At 39.8% G+C, this 22,537-nt stretch overlaps 1 protein-coding gene across 4 annotated transcripts in view; it reads left to right on the plus strand.

Annotated features, from left to right (window-relative positions):
- Positions 1–22,537, plus strand: part of SLIT3 (slit guidance ligand 3) — a 713,209-nt gene that overhangs the window by 435,228 nt on the left and 255,444 nt on the right. For all 4 annotated transcript variants that reach the window (XM_077327142.1, XM_077327144.1, XM_077327141.1 and 1 more), the window contains 2 exons: positions 5,556–5,627; positions 11,197–11,360. In XM_077327142.1, coding sequence (XP_077183257.1) covers positions 5,556–5,627; positions 11,197–11,360 — 236 coding nt within the window. The remainder of the gene's footprint in view (positions 1–5,555; positions 5,628–11,196; positions 11,361–22,537) is intronic.

A 22,537-nucleotide genomic window follows, 5' to 3' on the forward strand; every position in this document is an offset into this window, starting at 1 on the left:
AATACTGGAAAATATCAGTCCAGTCCACTTTCCATCAACATTACCCACATTTTCCACAAAAGAGGTACTGTTCAGACTACACAGAGTATGCATCATAAAAGAAAATATTAAGCAGCTGTTTTCCTGTCAGCAGCCATTCACATTGGACAAGCCACTGTCTGTCCTTTCTCCTTCTAGAACAGTGCAGGTGCCTGCTTGGTGGTCTACCCTACTGCACCAATAAAAATCAGTGCACATTTATTCTAAAGGAGGGGGAAGTTGGTGGTGATTGGTGGTCTGAAATACTGTAAGTGCAGAATCAAGAGTCACAAATATATGCATTTTAAAGAATTCTTGTTATAACGGGGAAGGGGGGAAATCCCACTTTCTCATAATTCAATTAATGACAGTAAATGACTAAATTTGGACAAAGTATGTGTGATGAGGTTAGCACCAGTCTCTGGAACATTGCAAATTTACACAAGCATTTGTAATCAGTTTTTGCAGAGACACAAATGATATTTTGTTGCATTAGGTCAATTGCAAAATTTTGTGGATATCACATGCACAACTCTTGACAGCAGAATATACTGTAATAAAGCAGTGCTCTAATTGAAGGAGGCATAAGGAAATGTGACACTCATTAGTATTGTTGCTGTTGCTAATAAGCCATCCTCTAATTTCTGTGTCTTATTTCCAGAATTACTTTGCATAGAGAGATAGACGGGACAGTTGTGCTTTGGATTAATTACAGTTTGAGAAAGAGGCAGGGCTACTTCTAAGGAGACAAGGCAGTTAAAAGGTATTGTAGGTTCTCCAGAAACTATAGGAAGTTAACTCCTACAAAATAAGGCTTGACTTTGGCTGGAATCGATCTGATTTCCTTAAAACTCAAAATTCTGACAAAAGTAAAGTGAGTGAAGTGTAAATCTCAAAGATTAATCTTTACTGAGCTCTAGAAGGAAGAAATGGAAAACAGAAACTAGGCAAGCAGAGACAATGAGTTAATCATTAATATCGACTTCTTTGAGAAATGCAAGAACCCCAACCCTTTCCCAAGCCAACACTGTTCCTGTTGTAAGGATTACAATCATTTTACTGAGTAACACACAGACACTCAACTAGATGAAGAAGGCAAAAGTGCCTGGTCTGAGTAGTTATTGTAGACTATATAGCCTCCAGGCTGGAGTATTTCTTTACAGATTAGAATTGTGCTAATGGCTGTAGCAGAGTCACATGCCATACAAAAGAAGCCTGATGCTTATTATCCAGAGGTTTGAACGGCTAACAGCACCCGGGTAATTACACTGGATACTCATTAGTGCTGAACAAGCACTAATCAAAAATTTAATCTACCATATCATTTGTCAATTTGATTAGTTGTTTGTGGTAATAGGCTTCAGAAATCAAATGCAACTGCCATCCAGAGTCTGTATTTACAAATGTAAGTCTCTCTTTAACTCTGACGCAGTGCTTGTGAAGCGGTTATAAAATACACATTCATTCAAAGCCAGCATAACAAGGAAAGATCCTACATATTATATTGATGCATAGCTATATCCCTTGAGAAAATAGACTTTTCTCTTTCTTCATAATATTAGAAAGCAAGCCTATTAATGGACTTTTGTATAATAAAGTGATGTAAACTTATTTTACTCACTAAAAAATTACTAATCTATTAATATTGTCACCTATCTCCTTGCTTAATGCAGGCATTTACAATAACAATGTTACCTTCAGATCACAATTTTTATTGATGCCATTGCTATAAAATTTAATTCTAAGGTGTTATTTTTCTCTCAGACCTATTCTAGTACGGGTAGAAATATTGTAAACTGATTTTTATTGGCATGTCATAAGGTCCTCTCAAATCTATTACACACATATGTTTGTAAATGCTTATGTAATTTAATCAAAGAGCAGTAGAGTGGTAAAGTCTCAGTGTTCTATCAATTCAGACTACTGCAATGCCTGACTCCCAACAATCGGTGAGAAACAATCTCGATTCTCCAGTGCAAGTAGTTCTAAGGAGCACGCAGTTCCATTTTAGGCTGTTGGCAGTGTATTCTGTTTTGAAAGCTGCCCTACGTGAAAAGTTTCCTGTGCATCTGGGAGTAAGAGAGTACTGCCGCATACTCCTTCTTGTACCAATTTCCCATTTGCAGGAAAAATATATATCTATATGGAGGAAGACTGTGAATTTTGATCCTCCTTTTATAGTTTGAATGGTCCTGTCTGCCTCTTAATTTCAATGTCATTTTGCTGCATGTGCTGAACAGTTTTCAGTCTCCTCTTTTTCAGTGACATTCACGATGTGTATTTAGGATTGGGATAGTATAGTGGGTAGAGTATGCGTGGTGCGGCCGATGCGTGGCCCGCGCGGGCTGCAGGTCGCGCCCCGATGCCCTGCCGGTCCCCAACCTCAGAAAGGTTGGGGACCACTGTTATAAGGCATTATATTTGCTTGAAAGAAAGGCGCAACTCTGAATACAAGATGATTCCATTAAAAATGTTATATACTCCCCCATTTGTTTTTACTGGACATAACTATACATTGTATGGAGAAGTTTTTATTTTCTTTTTTTGGGGGGGGTGGCATGCCTGGAAGAACCAGGCATTAATTCATTAATGCATTAATATATTAATTAATATAGATACTGATAATGCAAGTGATCCACTGCCATTTTTAAACTTAAAGAATCCTGTTGCCTGACCACTAAAAGTAGTATTTATTAAAATGAAATAACGTGATCCACTTACTTATCTGACTCCTCAGACAAATGTATGTCACCATCAAATACTCTGGTGTGACAATGAAGCGTTTAAATGCATTGAGGCATTACTGAAGAGGTTCTATGGTACTGAAGTGATTTTGAGGATGTATGGAAGTACATAGGCTTCTAGTTTTGTTTCTAGTGATCAAACAGTTTTCTACGTTGGCCTAAAAATTATCATGTTTGCATGGTTGGATAAAGCCTTTGAATTTTAAAAACATAATTTGGATATGATTAGAATTTGACAAGTTCAGCAAAAAAGAATCTATACCAGGAATGAGTGTTAGCATCATATGATTCTTTAAATCTTTTAAAATCAGCAGCAAATCCTACTGTCATGTTAAGAAAATAATGTATAGAGTTGCCAGCACTGACTTGGGAAATTCCTGAAAATATGAGGCTGAAGATGGGGTTTGGGGTGGGACTTCGGTGGAATATGCCAGAGAAGCCGATCTCCAGATCAGCCATTTTCTTCAGGACAACTGATTTCTGTTGTCTGCAAATCAGTTGTAATTCTAGGAAATCTCTGGGCCCCACCTGGGTTTTGGCAACACAGTGCTCATTTTCACATATAAACACTGAGGTTAAAAGTTTGCTTTCAAAGAGTCAAATTATTTCTGTAAAGAAATTGTTACCTTTGTAGTCTCCTCAGTTATATGTCTAAACACTTCCTCTGATTTTGTCCATTTCTGGGAATATTCTTCAGTTGGTTATTTCTTAAATATATTGGGTTTGAGTCAAGCTTCTGCAAATTGAGCAAGATTACAGAAATTGTTTTGGAGCCTTCCTTTCCCCCATCAGTTTCCTTCTTGCCCAAAGATTACCACCAAGGGACAAATTACACAATGTACTTAGCTACTAGCTGGATTGAGATCCCCCAACCTGACTGGCTTTTCCTGCAACCACATGGCAGCTGCAAGGAACTTCCAATTACCCAAGCATTCAAACTGGAATTCGGGGGAGAAGAGTTCCAGTCTTTCTCTACCCCAGCAATGTTTTTCCTAGCTGAAATAGCCCTTGGGCATGCTTTTTCTGAATGCTATCTTAAAGACAAATATGCACATGGGTTTTCATTAGTATAGCGGTAAGTGAATGCTGAATTTGTTTGGCACACTATGTACATTCATGGCTGAACATTTTTCTGTAAAGAAAAAAAACACATTTATATTAAGAAATCTTATATACATAATTCCAATCACTTAATTTTAAAGACACCAACTAGACATCTTAACTTTTAGCCTAAATTTATCCTTTGATAAATTGGAAGGGATTTCTTTCTTTGTTTACCTTACTATTCTGAGCTTTCTGAAGCTCAGAATTGGTTCTGAAGCTCAGAAAAGGTTTATTTCTGACATCAGATTGTTTCTCTGGTGCATATAGTCCAAGCTTTCTCAAGCTGGGGTTTCTTGATAGGCCTGGAAGGGTTTCCTGGACGGGTGGAAGTTAATTAATTTTTTATATATTTTAAATTTTTAAAAAACATTTATCAAGCGATAAGTTCATATATCTGTGAATGGGTTTATAGCTGTGACACTGTATATGATTGACTGACTGTAAACCAAGCCAATTTTTCCTTATGGTTTGGAAAAAATTTAAAAACATTATGATTGTGCAGCGTACCTAAGAAACATCAGTAATTTTAAAATTAGAATGGCTTTTACTGCTCTGCATTTTCAGACTATGCCAACAGACTGTGCCAACAGCTTATCTGGAAGGTAGATATGTCCAGATATCGGTAGATTTAAGGATATGTGTCTGTAGAGAACCAGCTGTAGAAGATCTAATTAATTATGTGCTTCACTGTCCTCTCTATCTAGGACCAAGATACAAATGTTTGGGAGACGTGTTTGATGTGTGTAGTAGGCATACATAGGATGAAATAATCTGCATGTTGTCAGATATTGACCCTCATATTACCTACAAGGTAGCCTTGTTTGCTTTAGCTGCAAGAAAAATCAAGGACAGATTTGTCAGACATTGTATTATTTGACTTATCTGGGTTTAGTTATTCTTTAAAAATGATTTCCCTGTATGATATTTGTATAATTTAAAAGTTGCTTACTGTAAGTCTTGCAACGGCCATTGGCTATATGCAATTAACTGAACTACTACTACTACTACTACTACTACTACTACTACTACTACTACTACTACTACTACTACTACTACTATGGTCATGTCTGCTCCCTAGTGAGCAATGATGGGCCAGGAGAGGGTGTGAAGGGGTAGGGCCCCAGGTCGGCATATACACAGCCCCTTCCTGGGTAGGGCCCCAGGAAGGGGTAGGGCCCCAGGTCGGCATATACACAGGTAGGGCCCCAGGTCGGCATATAGACAGCCATTCTTCCCAACCAAATTTTGCATGATTGTGCCACTTCTGGGTTTCTAAAACCTTAATAATGTTTCAGGGTGTTTTCAATGGTTAAAAAGTTGAGAATGGCTTATATATCAGTTTTTTAAAATGTATTTATGCATTTATTTATTGCATTTATATATTAATCTCCCCTAAGGCTCAGGGTGGTTCACATGAAACGTAAACAAGAACAGTACATCAAACTCAGTGATTATAACAAATGAAATACAATAATAATAACAATAAACAGAAAAGATAACATTCCAAGAGAGTAGACAATCCATGGTTGGTCAGCTCAGTCATATGGGTTCAAGGGAGGGAGTTTTGGGGGTCCAGTGAGTGCTGTTTAGCTTTGGTCGATTTCAACCAAATGCTAGTTTGATTCTGTAAATATCACTGTCTAAATAATAGAAATCTCAATTTCTGTTTCTTCTTTTTTTAAATAATAGTACTCTCAACAACAACAACATTACTCGCATCCCTCTGACCAGCTTCAACCATATGCCAAAGATCAGGACCTTGTAAGTAATCTGCTCTGAAAATCTCCACAGCTTGAACTGAAAGATAACGTATTCTAGTATTTTAACTCCACAGTCTTCTTTCTTCACTGCCAAATTTCACCCAGCATTCCTGGCTACAAAAAGAGTCTGGAGGAAACATCCAAGGTCCCAAATTTAAGCCAGAGGGCCATATAGTGTCTTCAGTTTGTATATGAAAAGTGCTTCTTTTTGCAGGAGTTAAGTCTTAACATCCAGTCTGTTGAAGAGGTGCAGTTTATGAACCGAAATTATAGTGAATTTACTGAGGGCTACTCATCCCTTGGTTTTCAGTCTGGGCCTAGTTCTTAGAATAGTAACTGAGGTGGAAGCTGGGATAAGAATTACCTTCTTGAAGTGGCCTTGTCATGTAGCAGAGTTAACTGCCATGTTTTGTGAACACTGTCTAGGGTTCCAGGCATGGCCTGGAAAGAAACATGGGGGCTGGCATTGATGGTGTGACATCTCTTGCACAGTTGTCAGAAATTCTGTGGTAAAGCAATGATTCCTAGAGAGAACTGACTTCACATCTGGGTTTTCCCCTGAAATGAACAAACCTGCAGCCCAGTTGCAATTTTTATGTATTTTCTCCTGCCACTGGGGACTGGCAACCTTGTCTTTCTCCCTATCCATACATAGCATTCTTTCTAAATAATGTTTTGATGGTTTTTGGAAACTGAAATAGCCAAAAGAAAGGCAAAGAAAGTTTCATGGAAAAGCAATGCAGACATAGCCAGGATTCTGTAAAAAGAAAGTGAAGCCTTCAAATGAATATTCAGCCCGCAGCACCTGGAGAGACTTAAAAGGGACCGAACTATAAATATAGACTAATGCCCTGGTTTTGCTGCTTGCCTTGGACTATGGGAAGAACAGCCGGGTTGTCAAGTATCTACAATTAATTGCAAGCAAACTGTTTTCCCATAGTTTGCAGCCCTGATCTGCTTAATATATAACTGTAACATACAGGCAAACTGACTTTTATTTGCTCATCCTGACAGGCCAGAAAACTGCCTGGATTACCATGGGTTTATAGATGTATAGTTTCCCTCTTTTAAAGAACAGTAATGAATTGAAGGAAATGTATATTTTGGTAGGAATTGCTTAGTATTTTTCTTCAAATATCTTGGAGTTGTCTGTTGCTTATTTCAGATCAATCATTCACTGTAATAACCAGACCACAATACCTGCTGCCATTTTCTCTTTAGTTTAATTTCAATGATGGCTTTGTATGTAGCTCCCTGGAGACCTATATTGACTAATTCCCATTTGCTGTAATTAAAGGAGAAAAGGGGGAAGGAAGTCATACATGGGATTTAAAGGAAAGCTTTTATATTGGATTATGAGAATTACATTTTATAAAACTTAAATGCTGACTCCAAACCATTTTCTGAAAATTTAATTTAGGCTGTAGCCACCAGTGCACCTTTAAAAAGTAGAATTTTTATTCCGTACCATTTTGTGTGCTATAAATGGACTTCCAACAATGTTAAATAATGTGTTTTAGTCCATGGGTAGTGCTAAAATAATATCCAGTTGCCTTGTAAGCAGTCCTGCCTCCAAAGGGGAGGGGAATAAGGGCTGAGCTATAAAATAAAACAATTAGATCTGTCATTTTTTTGTCATGTTTGTTATCAACTTCAGGGCCATGAGATAAATAAATTTAAAATGAGCATGAACAATTATAAATTATATTTCCAATTTTTACCTTAAATTAGGGTTTCATTTTCAGTCAAACTAATTATCAGACCAGATCTTTGTTCTTTAATAGCCTCCACATTCAGGGACAGTATACCTCTGAATACTAGTTGCTTAGGAGAAAAGGCAAACAATATTAATCTTTTATGCAGACATTATAACTATCTGGCTTACACTCCAGAGTCTTAGATTAAGTAATTTTAGATGCCATTTTTATCAGAAATTATAATTTTATGTGTGTAAAAATGCATGCATTTTTAATCAATTTTGATTATTATGTTTTACCAATACTGTAATGGTAACATTATGCACATAGTATTATGAAAATAATTGTTCATTGCCTAAAGATTTTAGAAATACTCTTGGAGATGTTAGTTGATATTGAATCTTCTGAGTTCTTCTACACACACACCCTCAAGAAAAAGGATACATGTGCATGTGCAAAATATTGTGAGCGTAGCTGGACTTTTAAAAAGACCCTGAGTACTAACATGAAATAGAACCAACCCATATGACTAAGAATCCTATTATCCAGAAAGAGTTACCTTTTTGTTTTGGTAGTTGAAATGGTTGACAAAAGGAACCTTTCAGTCTCTTTGAGTTTCTAATTTATGAATCTTACTTATCCCGCTGACTGATGTGATGAGTAATAGAAGAGCTTCTTATTTCCCAAAGGAATCTTAAAGTGACTTACAATCACTGTGTCTTCCTCTCCCCACAACAGACACCCTGTGAGGTAGGTGAGGCTGAGAGAATTGACTGTATGTGGAGGAATAGGGAATCAAACCTGGTTCTCCAGATTAAAGGCCACTGTTCTTAACCACTACACCAAGCTGGCTTTCAGAGATGAATGACACAGGTGAAGAATATATGCATATAGTTGGGTTCAAATTGGAGTAAGGCAATATAGTGGTGAATGACTCACTTGTTTCTATCCAGACTTCTTGTCATGATGGAAGCTATCCCGGGTTCTTAGTTCAGTGCTGTCTCCAACCCTGCATTTTGGGGGGCTCATGTCACATAATTATACCTTGCTCATGTGTCCTTCTATGGATGAAAGGAATGAAGAAACATTCTGTTAATTCATCCTTTAACCCAGTCCATAACTCAGTCAAATGACTGGATCATATGTGCTCCCAAAGTCTTTTGGCCTACATCTCATAAATTAATAAGCACTCTGCCTTTCACACCTTGAGTAGACTGTCAATTACAAACTTTGCATATGTTTTTAAATCTAATCTTGAGAACTGGGCTTGATTTCCCATTCCTCATAGTTCTCTCAGAGCTTTCTTAGTTCCAGCTACCTCACAGGGTGTCTGTTGCAGGGAGAGGAAGGGAAGATGATTGTAAGCCATTTTAAGATTCCTTCGGGTAGCGAAAAGCAGGTTATAAAAACCAGGTTTTTCTTCTTCAATATTAATGTAATTCTAAGCAATATTTTTAAGTATTAATAATCTGAGCATACCTCCTTCCCATGTTCCCATTATCAGTTGTGTTTCTCCTTTATAGATTTTTTTTAAAAAACTGGCCTTGATTAGAATGGGGAAAAAATTGTTTGTATCAATCAATCTGATTCTCTTTTGATAAAATAGCTATATTCATTCAAAATACCGTTTGGCATAATTTTTTTTCATGTAGAGCCTTATACATTCATGAATGAATGGCCACATGTGAGTGACATGGGGGTCTACAGCAGCTGCAAGAAAAATAATTTCATCTGTTGCTGGATCTGGGTCAAGGTTAGGTAAAATTGCTGCAAGTAATTAAAGATTTAAGCTCAAAATACCCCGATTTTCTCTACCAGAAGCTGTCTCAAAGAGGTTTACAGTCATCTTCCCTTCCTCTCCTAAGAGAACAGCACTATCAAGGCTGTGACAAGCTCAAGGTCACCCAGCTGGCTGCATGTGGAGGAGCAGTGAAAAAGATTAGAAGCCTTCACTCTTAACAACACCACGACACCAAACTGGCTCTGAGAGAGCAAAACCAAATGTAGTGAGGAATGACGTCTGCATCTGGGTCTCTACAGGGCCACAGGCATTGGACAACATATTTTCCTGTGTATAGCCCATTAACATGGTTGTTGGCAGGGTTAGGAAGAAGTGGATGACTGTGAAAACTATGTTCATGAAAGGTGATGTCTACAAGTAAATTCAATGGGATTTAAGTATGACTAACATTTTTTGGAGCATGGATTAAGGGGAGACAAAGCTCTTTAGATCTGCATCTTTTACAATGTTGATGGCATCTGAAATTTATTTATTTATTTATTTTTATACCACCCTTCCATACGGCTCAGGGTGGTTTACATATAATGACGTGAGGGGACACATGGAATGGTCTAACAAATAACATAGTCAAAATACATCAACAATAATTGTTAATCTGTGAATTAATTGTGTCCCTTCTTCAGTTGGTTACTGATGAAATTGTATAGTGAGTTATTTCAGAGTTAAAGAAGAGATGTCATTCTTTCATTATCTTCCAATAGAGGCCTATTTTATTATTTTATTACATGCAAATGTGTTTATTAGCAGCCATACAGTTAAGTAACTAAAAGTATTTAATTTGTTCTTGGCTAAAATATCACTGTTCCACACAAATGACATCCAAATGCACCTCTCTTGCACTACTAAAACAAAACATAATACAGTCTTTGATAAATAGATATGACTGCTTTTTATAGTTTGCCCTGCAGGTCAGGAGATTTAAGTGTTACTAGACAAAGCAACTAAATGAATTCTGGGAATTTCCCATCAAAATGCCTTACCAGACATACAAATCTTGGGAGTGTCTGTACAGGCGCCACTACTTAGCTCAATTGTGACAATCTCACATAAAGATCTCTCATACTGTTAATTTATTTCAGAGATGGACTAGACCATGTTTTACAGCACTTTATATATGTCAATGTAATATGTAATGTTAGTCTGTTAGAAATGAATGCTTTGCCCAACCCTATCCTACAGAAATGTCAGCGTTGTCATTTGAGCTTTGCTGTAATGTTAGCCTGTCATCATGACTCATAGAGAAAGGATGAAATATTTGATAGTTAATTTGTTCTGGCTATTTCATTTTTCAGATATAAAATGTTATAGAAAATACTGCACAAAAAAGTGTAAATTGGGAGCAAGGAGCGGGATGAAATAGCAGACCAACCACAGAAAAGCTAGGAAATTCTATATATTTGGATCCTCTTTGAACCCTAGTTAGGGAGAAGAACAGGATGAAAATAAAACTAAGGTGACTTTGCAAAAATAATAATTTTGCAAAATAACCACACCATACATACAAAAGATATTTAAAATGGCACGATAAGGACTGGATATACTGCAGAAATACAGGACACTGAGAGCAGTGGAAAATAAGTTAAAAGAACGAAAGGAGGAAGGAGAAATTAGTGGGCTCAAGCCAGACTAGCAATATTTGGCCAGACATTTCTCTTAACCTAACTTCTGAGTTATCAAAGGGTTACTTTGAGGATAAATTGGAGGAAATAGTGAATACCAAGAAGGAAAGGTAGAGTAAAAATGTATTCAAGCTTATAGAAGAGAGGACTTGGAAGGTTTCCAAATTGTCCCCTTTCACTGTAATTCCTTTTGAATATCAGAATTGTTATTTGAAATATTAAATCTCTTGCAAAATGATTGCATCTTTATGTCTGGGTGTACTATGAAGTCCAGTTGTAGTTCAGTGTGCAAACTGAACTACTACATGATGATCACTGTAATGCAAAGTGTCCATCAAAATTATTAGAGATTGTAGGATGGTGCATTTGATTAATTTTGCATTACATTGCTTTATTAGGTTCCTATTTGCCAAGATTGCATTTCTGATATGGGTTTCTTTCTGTACATTGCAGACGACTTCATTCCAATTACTTATACTGTGACTGCCATCTGGCTTGGCTTTCTGATTGGCTGCGTCAGAGGCGATCAGTTGGACAGTTCACATTCTGCATGGCACCTGTTCACCTGAGGGGATTTAATGTTGCTGATGTTCAGAAAAAAGACTATGTCTGCACAGGTAATGTCATAGGCTTATTATTTTACTTTGTTCTGTCATTTGATACTGATGTTCACATTAAAAACTGAATAAACTATCCTATTAGCAGTCCTATTTAAATGTCACTCCTTGCCAGTTCCAATCCAGTCATGACCCAGCTAAATAGTATAATAATATTTTAAATTACTACGATTTGTTCAGAGTCTTTTCTGAACTCCTGGGCTGTGTTAATGATTCTGTATTTAAATTGTCTTTTTTCAATTGACGCCTCGGATCATATTAATGTGAAAGAGTAATTAACAAATAATATGATGCCATTTCTCAGGGGGAAACCTTCTGAGCTCTACATCTGACTAGCATACAAATTAAGTGAATTAGCAAGTGCATATGAAATACTGGTGTTTAATTTAATGCACTATGAGCTTGGGTGGGTATACAGTCTGACTGAGTCAAGAAGGAAATCTGATTGATATGAAATTTGAAGAGATGTAATTTTCCTTAGATGACCCAACTTAGTGTTTCTTGTTCTTTACTTATGGTGCCTGTAGGTGACATCACATGTACATTGCTGTTCTAAATAAATATATATTTTAGGATGGTATATTTTCAGTTTACCATAACTGATTTTTATGATGGTCATTGTTAGCTCTGGATAAGATTGTTCCTCTACAACAGAATAGTAGCTGAATTGTTTAATACTCATGCAGCATGCAACATCTAGCACACTTCATAGGTATTATTTAGTGACATTCATCTTGGGTAAAGCATACAATTTATTCAAGCGTAAACTGGTAAACTGAAGGGCATGTGAAAGGGCATGTGAAAACTGGCCCCCTCATGGTGAGATGTTTTTCAGTCCGTGATGAATTTGTGTAGTGCATGAAATCTTTCTACTTGTACACTTAACTATGCACTGAAATTAATCACTTATACCCTATTAACTCTGCATAGGACTGCATTGTCAGAACTCATATTTGAGTGGTTCAGAACTGGTTCAGAATGAGATGACCTGATTCCTGTTGTGGAAGACTGCTGAATGAAGCTGGCAAATCACTGATATTTATTATCAGGTTTCTTGTAGAATTCTTGTTGTATTTATTTATTATTTCAATTTTGAAGTTCTAAATTGCTTTGCAGACAAAGTTAAGCACCGAAGTAGGGGTGTGTATTTGGTAAATCCAAGCAAAAAAAATACCTTTTCTGGCTATTCTTTCAGCAACCGATTATGCACGGGAAGGGAAGTTCAGGCTGGTGGCAGCAGGGCAAATACCCGATTGTGCATGGCGCCGATGCCATCCTAGCCCCCTCCCAACTTAGGCCCTCGGATGGCCTACGGTAAGGGAACACAGATTCTTCCGCGTTCCCCGTGGTGCCGTTGTCACCATCGGAAACTAGGCTGGGGCAGCCCCATGCACACAGGGCTCCCTCAACCTACGGTGTACCTGCAGGGACACCAAATGCCCCAGTCAGCTTCGTGGACGCACAGAGGCAAATGGGATAGCAGCACCCCCATGATGGCGGGATAGCAGCATGCCACTCTCCTGCCATTTTGTGGTGGGGGCTCATGCCTCCTGATCCCCTCCTGCTGCTGCTGCTGTGCAGCGCGGCGGGCTCTTCTAGCCCTGGCATTCTGCACACATACACACACGATGTCGGGGCAGTCTGTGAGAACCAGGAGATTCCTTTCCCTGTGCAGTCTCAGAAGCAGTGGGGCATACTACCCCACCGCTATAAACCAGCAGTGGCTCAGTGCAGCCACTGCCGTGCATAATCGGTCAGCTAGATATAAATAGGGATTGAATTTTGTCAGGGGCACCTTCTTTGAGTGACAATTGAAATTCACCTCCTGGTCCAATTTCTTTGAAACTTAGGATATTTTTGAGGGTGCCTCGATTTCCAGGTACCCTTTGGATCAATGCGGCATTATACCATATAAGGACCACTGACCATAATGATCACCATGCAGCAGGAAAAAATTTCTGGATTTCCAAATATTTACTGAATCAAAATGCCAAACTGAGTACAAATATTCTTGGGATTCAATATATCTAAACCCCCCCCCCAATACTTTTTTTTTGCACCCATGTATACTCAAGGCTATAGAGCCTCTTGTGGCGCAGAGTGGTAAGGCAGCCATCTGAAAGCTTTGCCCATGAGGTTGGGAATTCGATCCCAGCATCCGGCTCAAGGTTGACTCAGCCTTCCATCCTTCCGAGGTCGGTAAAATGAGGACCCAGCTTGCTGGGGGGTAAACGGTAATGACTGGGGAAGGCACTGGCTAACCACCCCGTATTGAGTCTGCCATGAAAACACTAGAGGGCATCACCCCAAGGGTCAGACATGACTCGGTGCTTGCACAGGGGATACCTTTTATACTCAAGGCCATTTAATATAGTATAACTATGCTTGGATAGTTTTGCCTTCCAGCAGAGTAGTGTCCATATTACGAAAGAAAATGTATCATTTCCTTTCAAGGAAAACTGTGAAGTCAGACAAATGCTTATTTTTTAATTTTTTAAAATATATATTTATATACTGCCGCTCTCGAATGTCTCGCAGCAGTTTACAAGGTCAATAAAATGCAATAAAATCCTCTAAAATACCCCATTGATACAATAATATAATAACAATAATATAACAAGATAGCGGACAATAAAATACTAGCCCATTCCCCTGTTAAGCATGGGTCAAACTCTCTCTCTACCTGGGAGGGCGGAACCTAGTTGGCCTCAACTTAGAGATCCTCAGAATGCAACAACGAGTACCGCTCTGGCCTCAACCATATGCCTGGCGGAAGAGCTCCGTCTTGGAGGCCCTGTGGAAAGCTGACAACTCCAACAGGGCCCTTAGCTCTTCCGGGAGCTCATTCTACCAGGTTGGGGCCATGACTGAAAAAGCCCTTGCCCTGGTCAAGGCCAGGTATATTCCGGGGACCCGGGACAACCAGTAAATTCATACCTGCAAAGAGCCCTGTGGGGGGCATAAACAGATAAGTGGTCCCGCAGATAGGTAGGATCCAGGCCACGTAGAGCCTTAAAGGTTAAAACCGAAACAAATTTGATTCGGAAGCAGACTGATAACCTGTGCAGGCGGTGTAGAACCAGCTGGATGTGGGCCCTCCAAGATGTTCCGGCCACATTTCGTACCAGCTCACTTTCTGGGTCAAAGCCAAGGGTGGTCCCATGTAGAGCAAGTTACAATAGTCTAGTCTGGAAGTGACCGTTGCATGGATCACTGTAGCCAAGTGTTCAGAGGGCAGGTAGGGCGCTAGTAGCCGCGCTTGGCTCAGATAAAAAAATGCCTTCCGGGCTACTTTCGTTTCCTGAGTTATATTGTATTATTGAATTTAAATCTTCTTATATTTTTTTTAAATACACTCTCATCTGTCAACCCATTCTGTTGCTTCCTCTAAACTTAAAGATATGCATGAAAGAGAGATCATAATTCTCATTGTATTTCAATGAATGCAAGAGAAAACATCAAAGATTTTGAATACAATTTCTTGTGATCCATTTCAGTGTAACAGAGATAGATTACAAGGAGCCTGGACCTGAGATGAGAAAGAAATTAAGAAGCTTAAGGCTTTTGTACACATGAGGAGATCTGGAGACAGGACCTATGACAACAAAGACTGAGAGAAATCTTTGTATCTGATTATATATGACTGATTACTATACTGTTGTTTTTGAAAATTTGATCACAGTCATTTTTGAAAAATAATAGGACACACTGAGCTGCTGAAACAGGCCACAGAAGATAAACAAGAAAATAGAATGTTGGCCTTCTCTAACCCCACAGTAATGTGAATTTGGGCATCCTTTTCAAGTAAGGCTCAAAAGGTTAATGTTTGGTTAATGAGGGTTGCTGGCTAATTAGTAAACGCTTATTTACGGATTTAGTTTCCTGTCAGAGCATGGCCATTGCAAGGGAAGGAGGAGGGGTTCAACCCACTTCTAACTTGCAGCACCCCTAGTAACTTGGTTCTAGATGGGGCAAGTGGCCAGGAGAGGTTAAAAGAAGTTTATATTTGCGAAACCTAACTACAATTATGTTGAAATATTGAAAAGAAGCTTCTCAATTTGCATCTTAGTTAACACTCATTGACATGTGGATATTTCATTGTAATTCCTTAGGACTTGGACCAAAACTCTGCTATGAAAATTTGCCCTGTCAACAGCTTTAGTGAATTAATATACCATACATCATGTTAAGTTTGCAGCCCCCTTTCTTACTTTAGAAATTATTTATACACCACCTATAAAACCAGTAGAAAAGTCAGGAGATGGCAATTGCCAGCAAGCCCTTAACCTAGACTTCTGTAACTATTGTTGGTGATCCACTGGGAAGATGTAATTCTTTTTTTCTTTTTGCCTTTTCCTTTAAGACTGAAGGATTAATAGTGAGTTATTCTAACAGATTTCTAGTTTATAATGTTAGAGATCAGAGGGTTTTTTAATTATTTTTTTTCTAAAATTTCACCTCCTGTAGTTGTTACAGCTGTGCAGAACACAGGCAAAAAAAATCCAAAAAACTGTGGAAAGTTTTTTGGATTTTCTGGATAGTGAGGTGAGTATAATCGAATGACAAGAAGGCTGGAATAATACTCTATGCTTCTACATTTTTATTTCATACAGAGTGCTAGGATGTAGGGTTGGGTGCTTCGGCATCCAAAGCGGTTATTCCCGCCAAAGCCGCTGGCGCCCCAGTGTGGGGGGGAGGGGAGGCGCTGGTGCGCCGATTGGTGCACATGCACAAGTGCCGAGCTCTGTGCGTGTGTACCAACCGGCGCGCCAGCACCTGAGCCTCCCCTCCCCCCTGCTGCACCAAGGCGCTCGCTGCTTCGAGTGGGAATGGCCACTTTGGATGCCGACACACCCAACCCTACTACGATGTGCTTTTTCTGGCATACAAATTTCTTTTTGTTCCATTATATCTATTTTATGTGTTTTAGTAAAGCATTTACGGTCTGCATTTCACACATCATCAAGATAGGTGCAAATCATAGAAAAGTCACTGCAAAATTAAAACCATAATAAAATAACAATAAACACTGACCAGAAGGATAAAAGCAGTAAACACCATAGGTCAAATTAGCGGTGAACCTAACATGAGTATTGGCATCAACAGGGGGCAGATCCAGCTCCAATATGGGCAGCAGACCAAATAAAGCTGCCACACCAGCAGGCCACCCAAGTGACATTCACATCAAGCTGTCTAACGAACAGGCCTGCTGGGCCCGTGGGAGGGTAGTATTGGTGGACGCCCTACTGCTGTCAGCTTCAATTAGAGCTCCCACCATCTCCCACACAGCAAGGCAGCTCTCTCAGTGACCGGAATGGCACAGGTGCATGCTCCCCAAAAAAAGGAAGAAGAAACAAGTTGGTTCTTATATGCTGCTTTTCTCTACCAGGAGTCTCAAAGCAGCTTACAGTCCACTCCTCCCCGAAATAACCACCAACTGTGACAATGGTAAAAAACAACAGAAAAGTATACCATGACATACAAACATCCAAAGGGAAATAAAATACAAATAGGGCAGGAGGATAGAGAAGTATGCCAGGAGTTGAGGGAGTGAAAACAGGATGAGCTTTTGAGTGCTCCTGGTTAAGTAGCTACCAAGAGCGCCCTGCCCAGCTCACACCTCTTGTGCCTCGTGTGTGACCAGATCAATCTTTACGCTGCCAGAGCTCGTGTGGACTCCAGCTGAGCCATCTACACGGCCTCCTAAGCAGCTGGAGTCAGCTGTGACAGTAATCTAGGGCTGCTGCCGAAGCGGTGTCCACTCCACGTTTGCAGCCTGCCAAAAGTTTGGGAGTTGAGTAAAACATTCCCAGACACTCTTGCATAGTTTAATCATTGTTAATTAATTTGTGATTTAATTAAACATCTTACAAATTACCATATAATATTGGGGAAAGTTGGACATAAAGAACTGTGGGTCTTATATGAATAAAAGCATATAAATATTTGAACCATGTTACAATGAAGCTACTACATGATATACAATATTACATGGTAAGAGATGCATTTTTATTTTTTAATTGTTTTAAATGGATCTATTAACAGGAATAAAAGTATTGAGAGTGGCTGGGTGAGGAAAAATGGCCAGATACCAGAAATTACGTTGGATTGGAAATTATGTATTACCAGTAGTACTTTGGGGTTTTTTTCTGTTTAACAACCAGATCTCGATGTTTTTACTTAAACTGGTTTTCAAATTCCATTCCTGTTCAAAAATACTTTCCCATGCAATGTTTGTGTGTTGCTATTAGAGAGACAAAAGTACATAGCACCATTAAGTGCAAATGTTTTGCCCTTCATAAATAGATTTCACAGTTTGAATTGATAATATATAAGACATGAGACACCGAAGAAGACATTTGCTTCTAAAAATGTTCCAGGTTTAACTTTCTGTGTTAACTAAACATATGATGGACTCAAATAGTTAGTGTTTATGTCTGTTTTCGCACATCATCTTTCATATTAAAAGATCAAAAGAGGGGGTGACCCAAAGTTAATGGTAACTCAAGTGCACAGGCATCAATTCTCAGTGGAAACGCTAACATTTCTGAAACTGAAGACAAAAGTTTCCAATAATTCTCTTTTCCTTTTGTCAAGGGACAGGTTCCCCACCCCATGATGTATAAGGCCAGCCTGTAGTAGTTTCAGTTTTTGCACGTTTAGGAAGTTGGAGCTGTATTTCAGTTCATGACATTTATAGCCATATCTATCTGAACATCTCTTCCCATTCAGAATATTTTGATTTGAATTGTCCTTGCAATGCCTTTACTAATCTAAAGTGATACTTCTCAGTGCAACATCAGTCCTTAACTTTTCTATTATTATGACATATTTCTGCAGTTAGAAACATACCATGCTTTGGAACCTATATCCTCAATCTTTGGGCCAATCTAGGTATTACACAAGAAGTGTATGTTAGATTTCCAGGCAGTTTCTTTTTCAATGAACTCTGGTTGTGAAAAAGGACTGTTGAGCAGTATTCTTTGTTGTTGTTGTTGTTAGGTGTGAAGTTGTGTCCGACCCATCGCGACCCCATGGACAATGATCCTCCAGGCCTTCCTGTCCTCTACCATTCCCCAGAGTCCATTTAAGTTTGCACATACTGCTTCAGTGACTCCATCCAGCCACCTCATTCTCTGTCGTCCCCTTCTTCTTTTGCCCTCAATTGCTCCCAGCATTAGGCTCTTCTCCAGGGAGTCCTTCCTTCTCATGAGGTGGCCAAAGTATTTGAGTTTCATCTTCAGGATCTGGCCTTCTAAGGAGCAGTCAGGGCTGATCTCCTCTAGACTGACTGGTTTGTTCACCTTGCAGTCCAAGGGACTCGCAAGAGTCTTCTCCAGTACCAGAGTTCAAAAGCCTCAATTCTTTGACGCTCGGCCTTCCTTATGGTCCAACTTTCACAGCCATACATCGCAACTGGGAATACCATAGCCTTGACTAACCACACTTTTGTTGGCAGGGTGATGTCTCTGCTTTTTAGGATGCTGTCTAGATTTGCCATAGCTTTCCTCCCCAGGAGCAAGCGTCTTTTAATTTCTTTGCTGCAGTCCCCATCTGCAGTGACCTTGGAGCCCAGGAAAATAAAATCTGTCATTATCTCCATTTCTTCCCCATCTATTTGCCGGGAATTGAGAGGGCCGGATGCCATGATCTTTGTTTTCTTGATGTTGAGTTTCAAGCCAACTTTTGCCCTCTCCTCCTTCACCCGCATGAACACTTTAGTTCCTCTTCATTTTCTGCCATTAGAGTGGTATCATCTGCATATCTGAGGTTGTTGATATTTCTCCCTACAATCTTGATCCCAATTTGTGACTCCTCTAATCCCGCCTTTCTCATGATGTGCTCCGCATACAAGTTAAGTAGGCAAGGCGACAGTATACAGCCTTGCCGAACTCCTTTCTCCATTTTGAACCAATCAGTGATTCCATTTTAAGTTCTCACTATTGCTTCTTGACCTGCATATAAGTTTCTCAAGAGACAAATAAGATGCTCTGGTATTCCCATCTCTTTAAGAACTTGCCACAATTTGTTGTGCTCCAAACAATCAAAGGCTTTAGCATAGTCAATGAAGCAGAAGTAGATGTTCTTCTGGAACTCCCTGGCTTTCTCCATTATCCAATGTATGTTGGAAATTTGATCTCTAGTTCCTCTGCCTCTTTGAAATCCTGCCTGTACTTCTGGAAGTTCTCGGTCCACATATTGCTGGAGCCTGGCTTGTAGGATTTTGAGCATAACTTTGCTAGCATGAGAAATGAGTGCAATGGTGCGGTAGTTTGAACATTCTTTGGCATTGCCCTTCTTTGGGATTGGAATGTAAACTGACCTTTTCCAATCCTGTGGCCATTGTTGAGTTCTTCAAATTTGCTGGCATATTGAGTGTAGCACTTTTACTTCATCGTCTTTTAAGATTTTGAATAGTTCAACTGGAATGCTGTCACCACCACTATCTTTATTGTTGCTCAGACTTCCTAAGGCCCATTTGACTTCACATTCCAGGATGTCTGGCTCCAGGTCAGTAACTACTCCATTGTAGTTCTCAGAGATGTAAAGCTCGCTCTTGTATAGCTCTTCTGTATAATTTTGCCACCTTTTTTAAATCTCTTCTGCTTCTGTGAGGTCCCTACCCTTTTGATTCCTTATCATGCCCATCTTTGCATGAAACGTTCTCTTCATATCTCCAATTTTCTTGAAAAGATCTCTGGTCCTCCCCATTCTATTGTTTTCTTCTATTTGTTTGCACTGTTCATTTAAGAAGACATTCTTATCTCTTCTAGCTTTTCTCTGGAATTCTGCATTCAGTTGGGTGTATCTTTCTCTTTCTCCCTTGCCTTTCACTTCCCTTCTCTCCTTAGCTATTTGTAAAGCTTCCTCAGCCATTTTGATTTCTTGCATTTCTTTTTCTTTGGGATGGTTTCAGTTGCTACCTCTTGTACAATGTTGCGAACCTCCGTCCATAGTTCTTCGGGCACTCTATCAGATCTAATTCCTTAAATCTATTTGTCACCTCTACTGTATATTTATTGGGGATATTATTTAGTTCATAGTTCACCTGAGTGGCCTAGTGATTTTCCCTACTTTCTTCAATTTAAGCCTAAATTTTGCAACAAGATGCTGATGATCTGAACCACAATCAGCTCCTGGTCTTGTTTTTATTGACTGTATAGAACTTCTCCATCTTTGGCTGCAGAGCACATAGTCAATCTGATTTCTGTGTTGACCGTCTGGTGATGTCCATGTGTAGAGTCGTCTCTTGGGTTGTTGGAAAAGAGTGTTTGCTATGACCATTGTATTCTCTTGACAAAATTCTACCAGCCTGTGTCCTGCTTCATTTTGTACTCCAAGGCCAAACTTACCTGTTATCCCAGTTATCTTTTGGCTTCCTACTTTAGCATTCCAATCCCCCATGATGATAAGCACATCATTTTTTGGCGTTGCTTCTAGAAGGCGTTGTAGGGCTTCATAGAACTGGTCAACTTCATTCTATTCAGCAGCAGTGGTTGGGGCATAGACCTGGATTACTGTGATGTTGAATGGTTTGTCTTGGATTCGAACTGAGATCATTCTATCATTTTGGGGATTGTATTCCAAGACTGCTTTTCCTACTCTCTTATTGATTATCAAGGCTACTCCATTTCTTCTGCGAGATTCTTGTCCACAGTAGTATACCTGATGGTCATCTGAATTAAATTCACCCATTCCTGTCAATTTGAGTTCACTGATTCCTAAAATGTCGATGTTCAGTCTTGTCATCTCTTGTTTAACCACGTCCAGCTTGCCTTGATTCATGGATCTGACGTTCCAGGTTCCTGTGGAATAAAAACCTTTACAGCATCGGACTGTCTTTTCGCCACCAGTTACTTCCACAACTGAGCGTCCTTTCGGCTTTGGCCCAGCCGCTTCATTCATTCTGGTGCTACTTGTACTAGCCGTCTGCTCATCCCCGGTAGCATATTGGACATCTTCCGACCTGAGGGGCTCATCTTCCGGCGTCATATCGTTTTGCCTTTTGAACTTGGGTTTTCATGGCAACGATACTGGAGTGGTTTGCCATTTCCTTCTCCAGTGGATCACCTTTTGTCAGAGCTCTCAGCTATGACCTGTCCGTCTTGGGTGGACCTGCATGGCATAGCTCATAGCTTCACTGAGCTACGCAAGCCCCCTTGCCACGGCAAGGCAGCGATCCTTGAAGGGGGCAGTATTCTTAGGGAGGCTTTTAAAAACCTTTTGACCTGGATTAGTTTCATAACCTAAACTACTACCCCAGACTGCAATTTACCCATGGTGGTAGTGGTGGGAATACAGATGTGTTAACATAAAAACCTCTAGCAATTGTAAGATTTCATTTCTCTTTGAAAAAATGCATGACTTTAGTGACACAGCATTGAAAATTAGATTGAACCACCATGTAATGTTCCCAGTACTGTGGAGATCCCTCTGTTTCCCTCACTCAATTGTGACCAGCCAGCAAACTGTGGAAGAACCAAGGCCCATTCTGCACATGGACCAATGTTGCCAAATGCTTTCACAAAGCAATAACGCTATTTTAAATAGTGGAATCTCGGTGTTCCGCATACCTTCATTTGTAGTGGAATCCAGTAGCGTTTCATTCGTTCCCCACAGGTTTCCGGTCTTGCAAGATTCGCTAAAAAGGAAGTGATTTTTTCTGTGCTTGTTCCCGCCCCTGGCCGTCAGTCAAACAAACAGCCAATGGGCGGTTGTTATCATGCTCCTGAAAAGCCCCTTTAAAAAACACACACACACACACCCGCACCTTTCAACGAATATGCCTTGATTCTTCCTAATGTAGAGACCCGTGTGAGCTGGCAAGTCATCGTTACCATGCTCCCCCAAGTGGAAAAAAAATCCCCCCCGCACGGGGGCGATTTTTGGCCGAAATTAAAGGGAACTGGCAAACAGGGGGTTGTGTTGTGCTTGGGGACTTAGGGGAGCTTTAAAGCACTTCTGTGGAGGGACTGTAGCCGGAGAAGCCTTGCTGGGTGAATGAAGCCTCGCTGGTTCGTTGCTTTCCCCGCTCGCTCCGAGGAAAAAAAAATGGCGATCGCTTCGCCGGAAGTTCGGAGGAGAGCGCCAGGGGGAGGGACTTTGTTGCAACCGCTACATTGAGAACGCATATGTCTTTTTCACTAGTGTTGCAGGTTGTTGGCAGGAGTGTAGCA

This window comes from Paroedura picta, chromosome 3, assembly GCF_049243985.1.
Source record: "Paroedura picta isolate Pp20150507F chromosome 3, Ppicta_v3.0, whole genome shotgun sequence".
Taxonomy (NCBI): Eukaryota; Metazoa; Chordata; class Lepidosauria; order Squamata; family Gekkonidae; genus Paroedura; species Paroedura picta.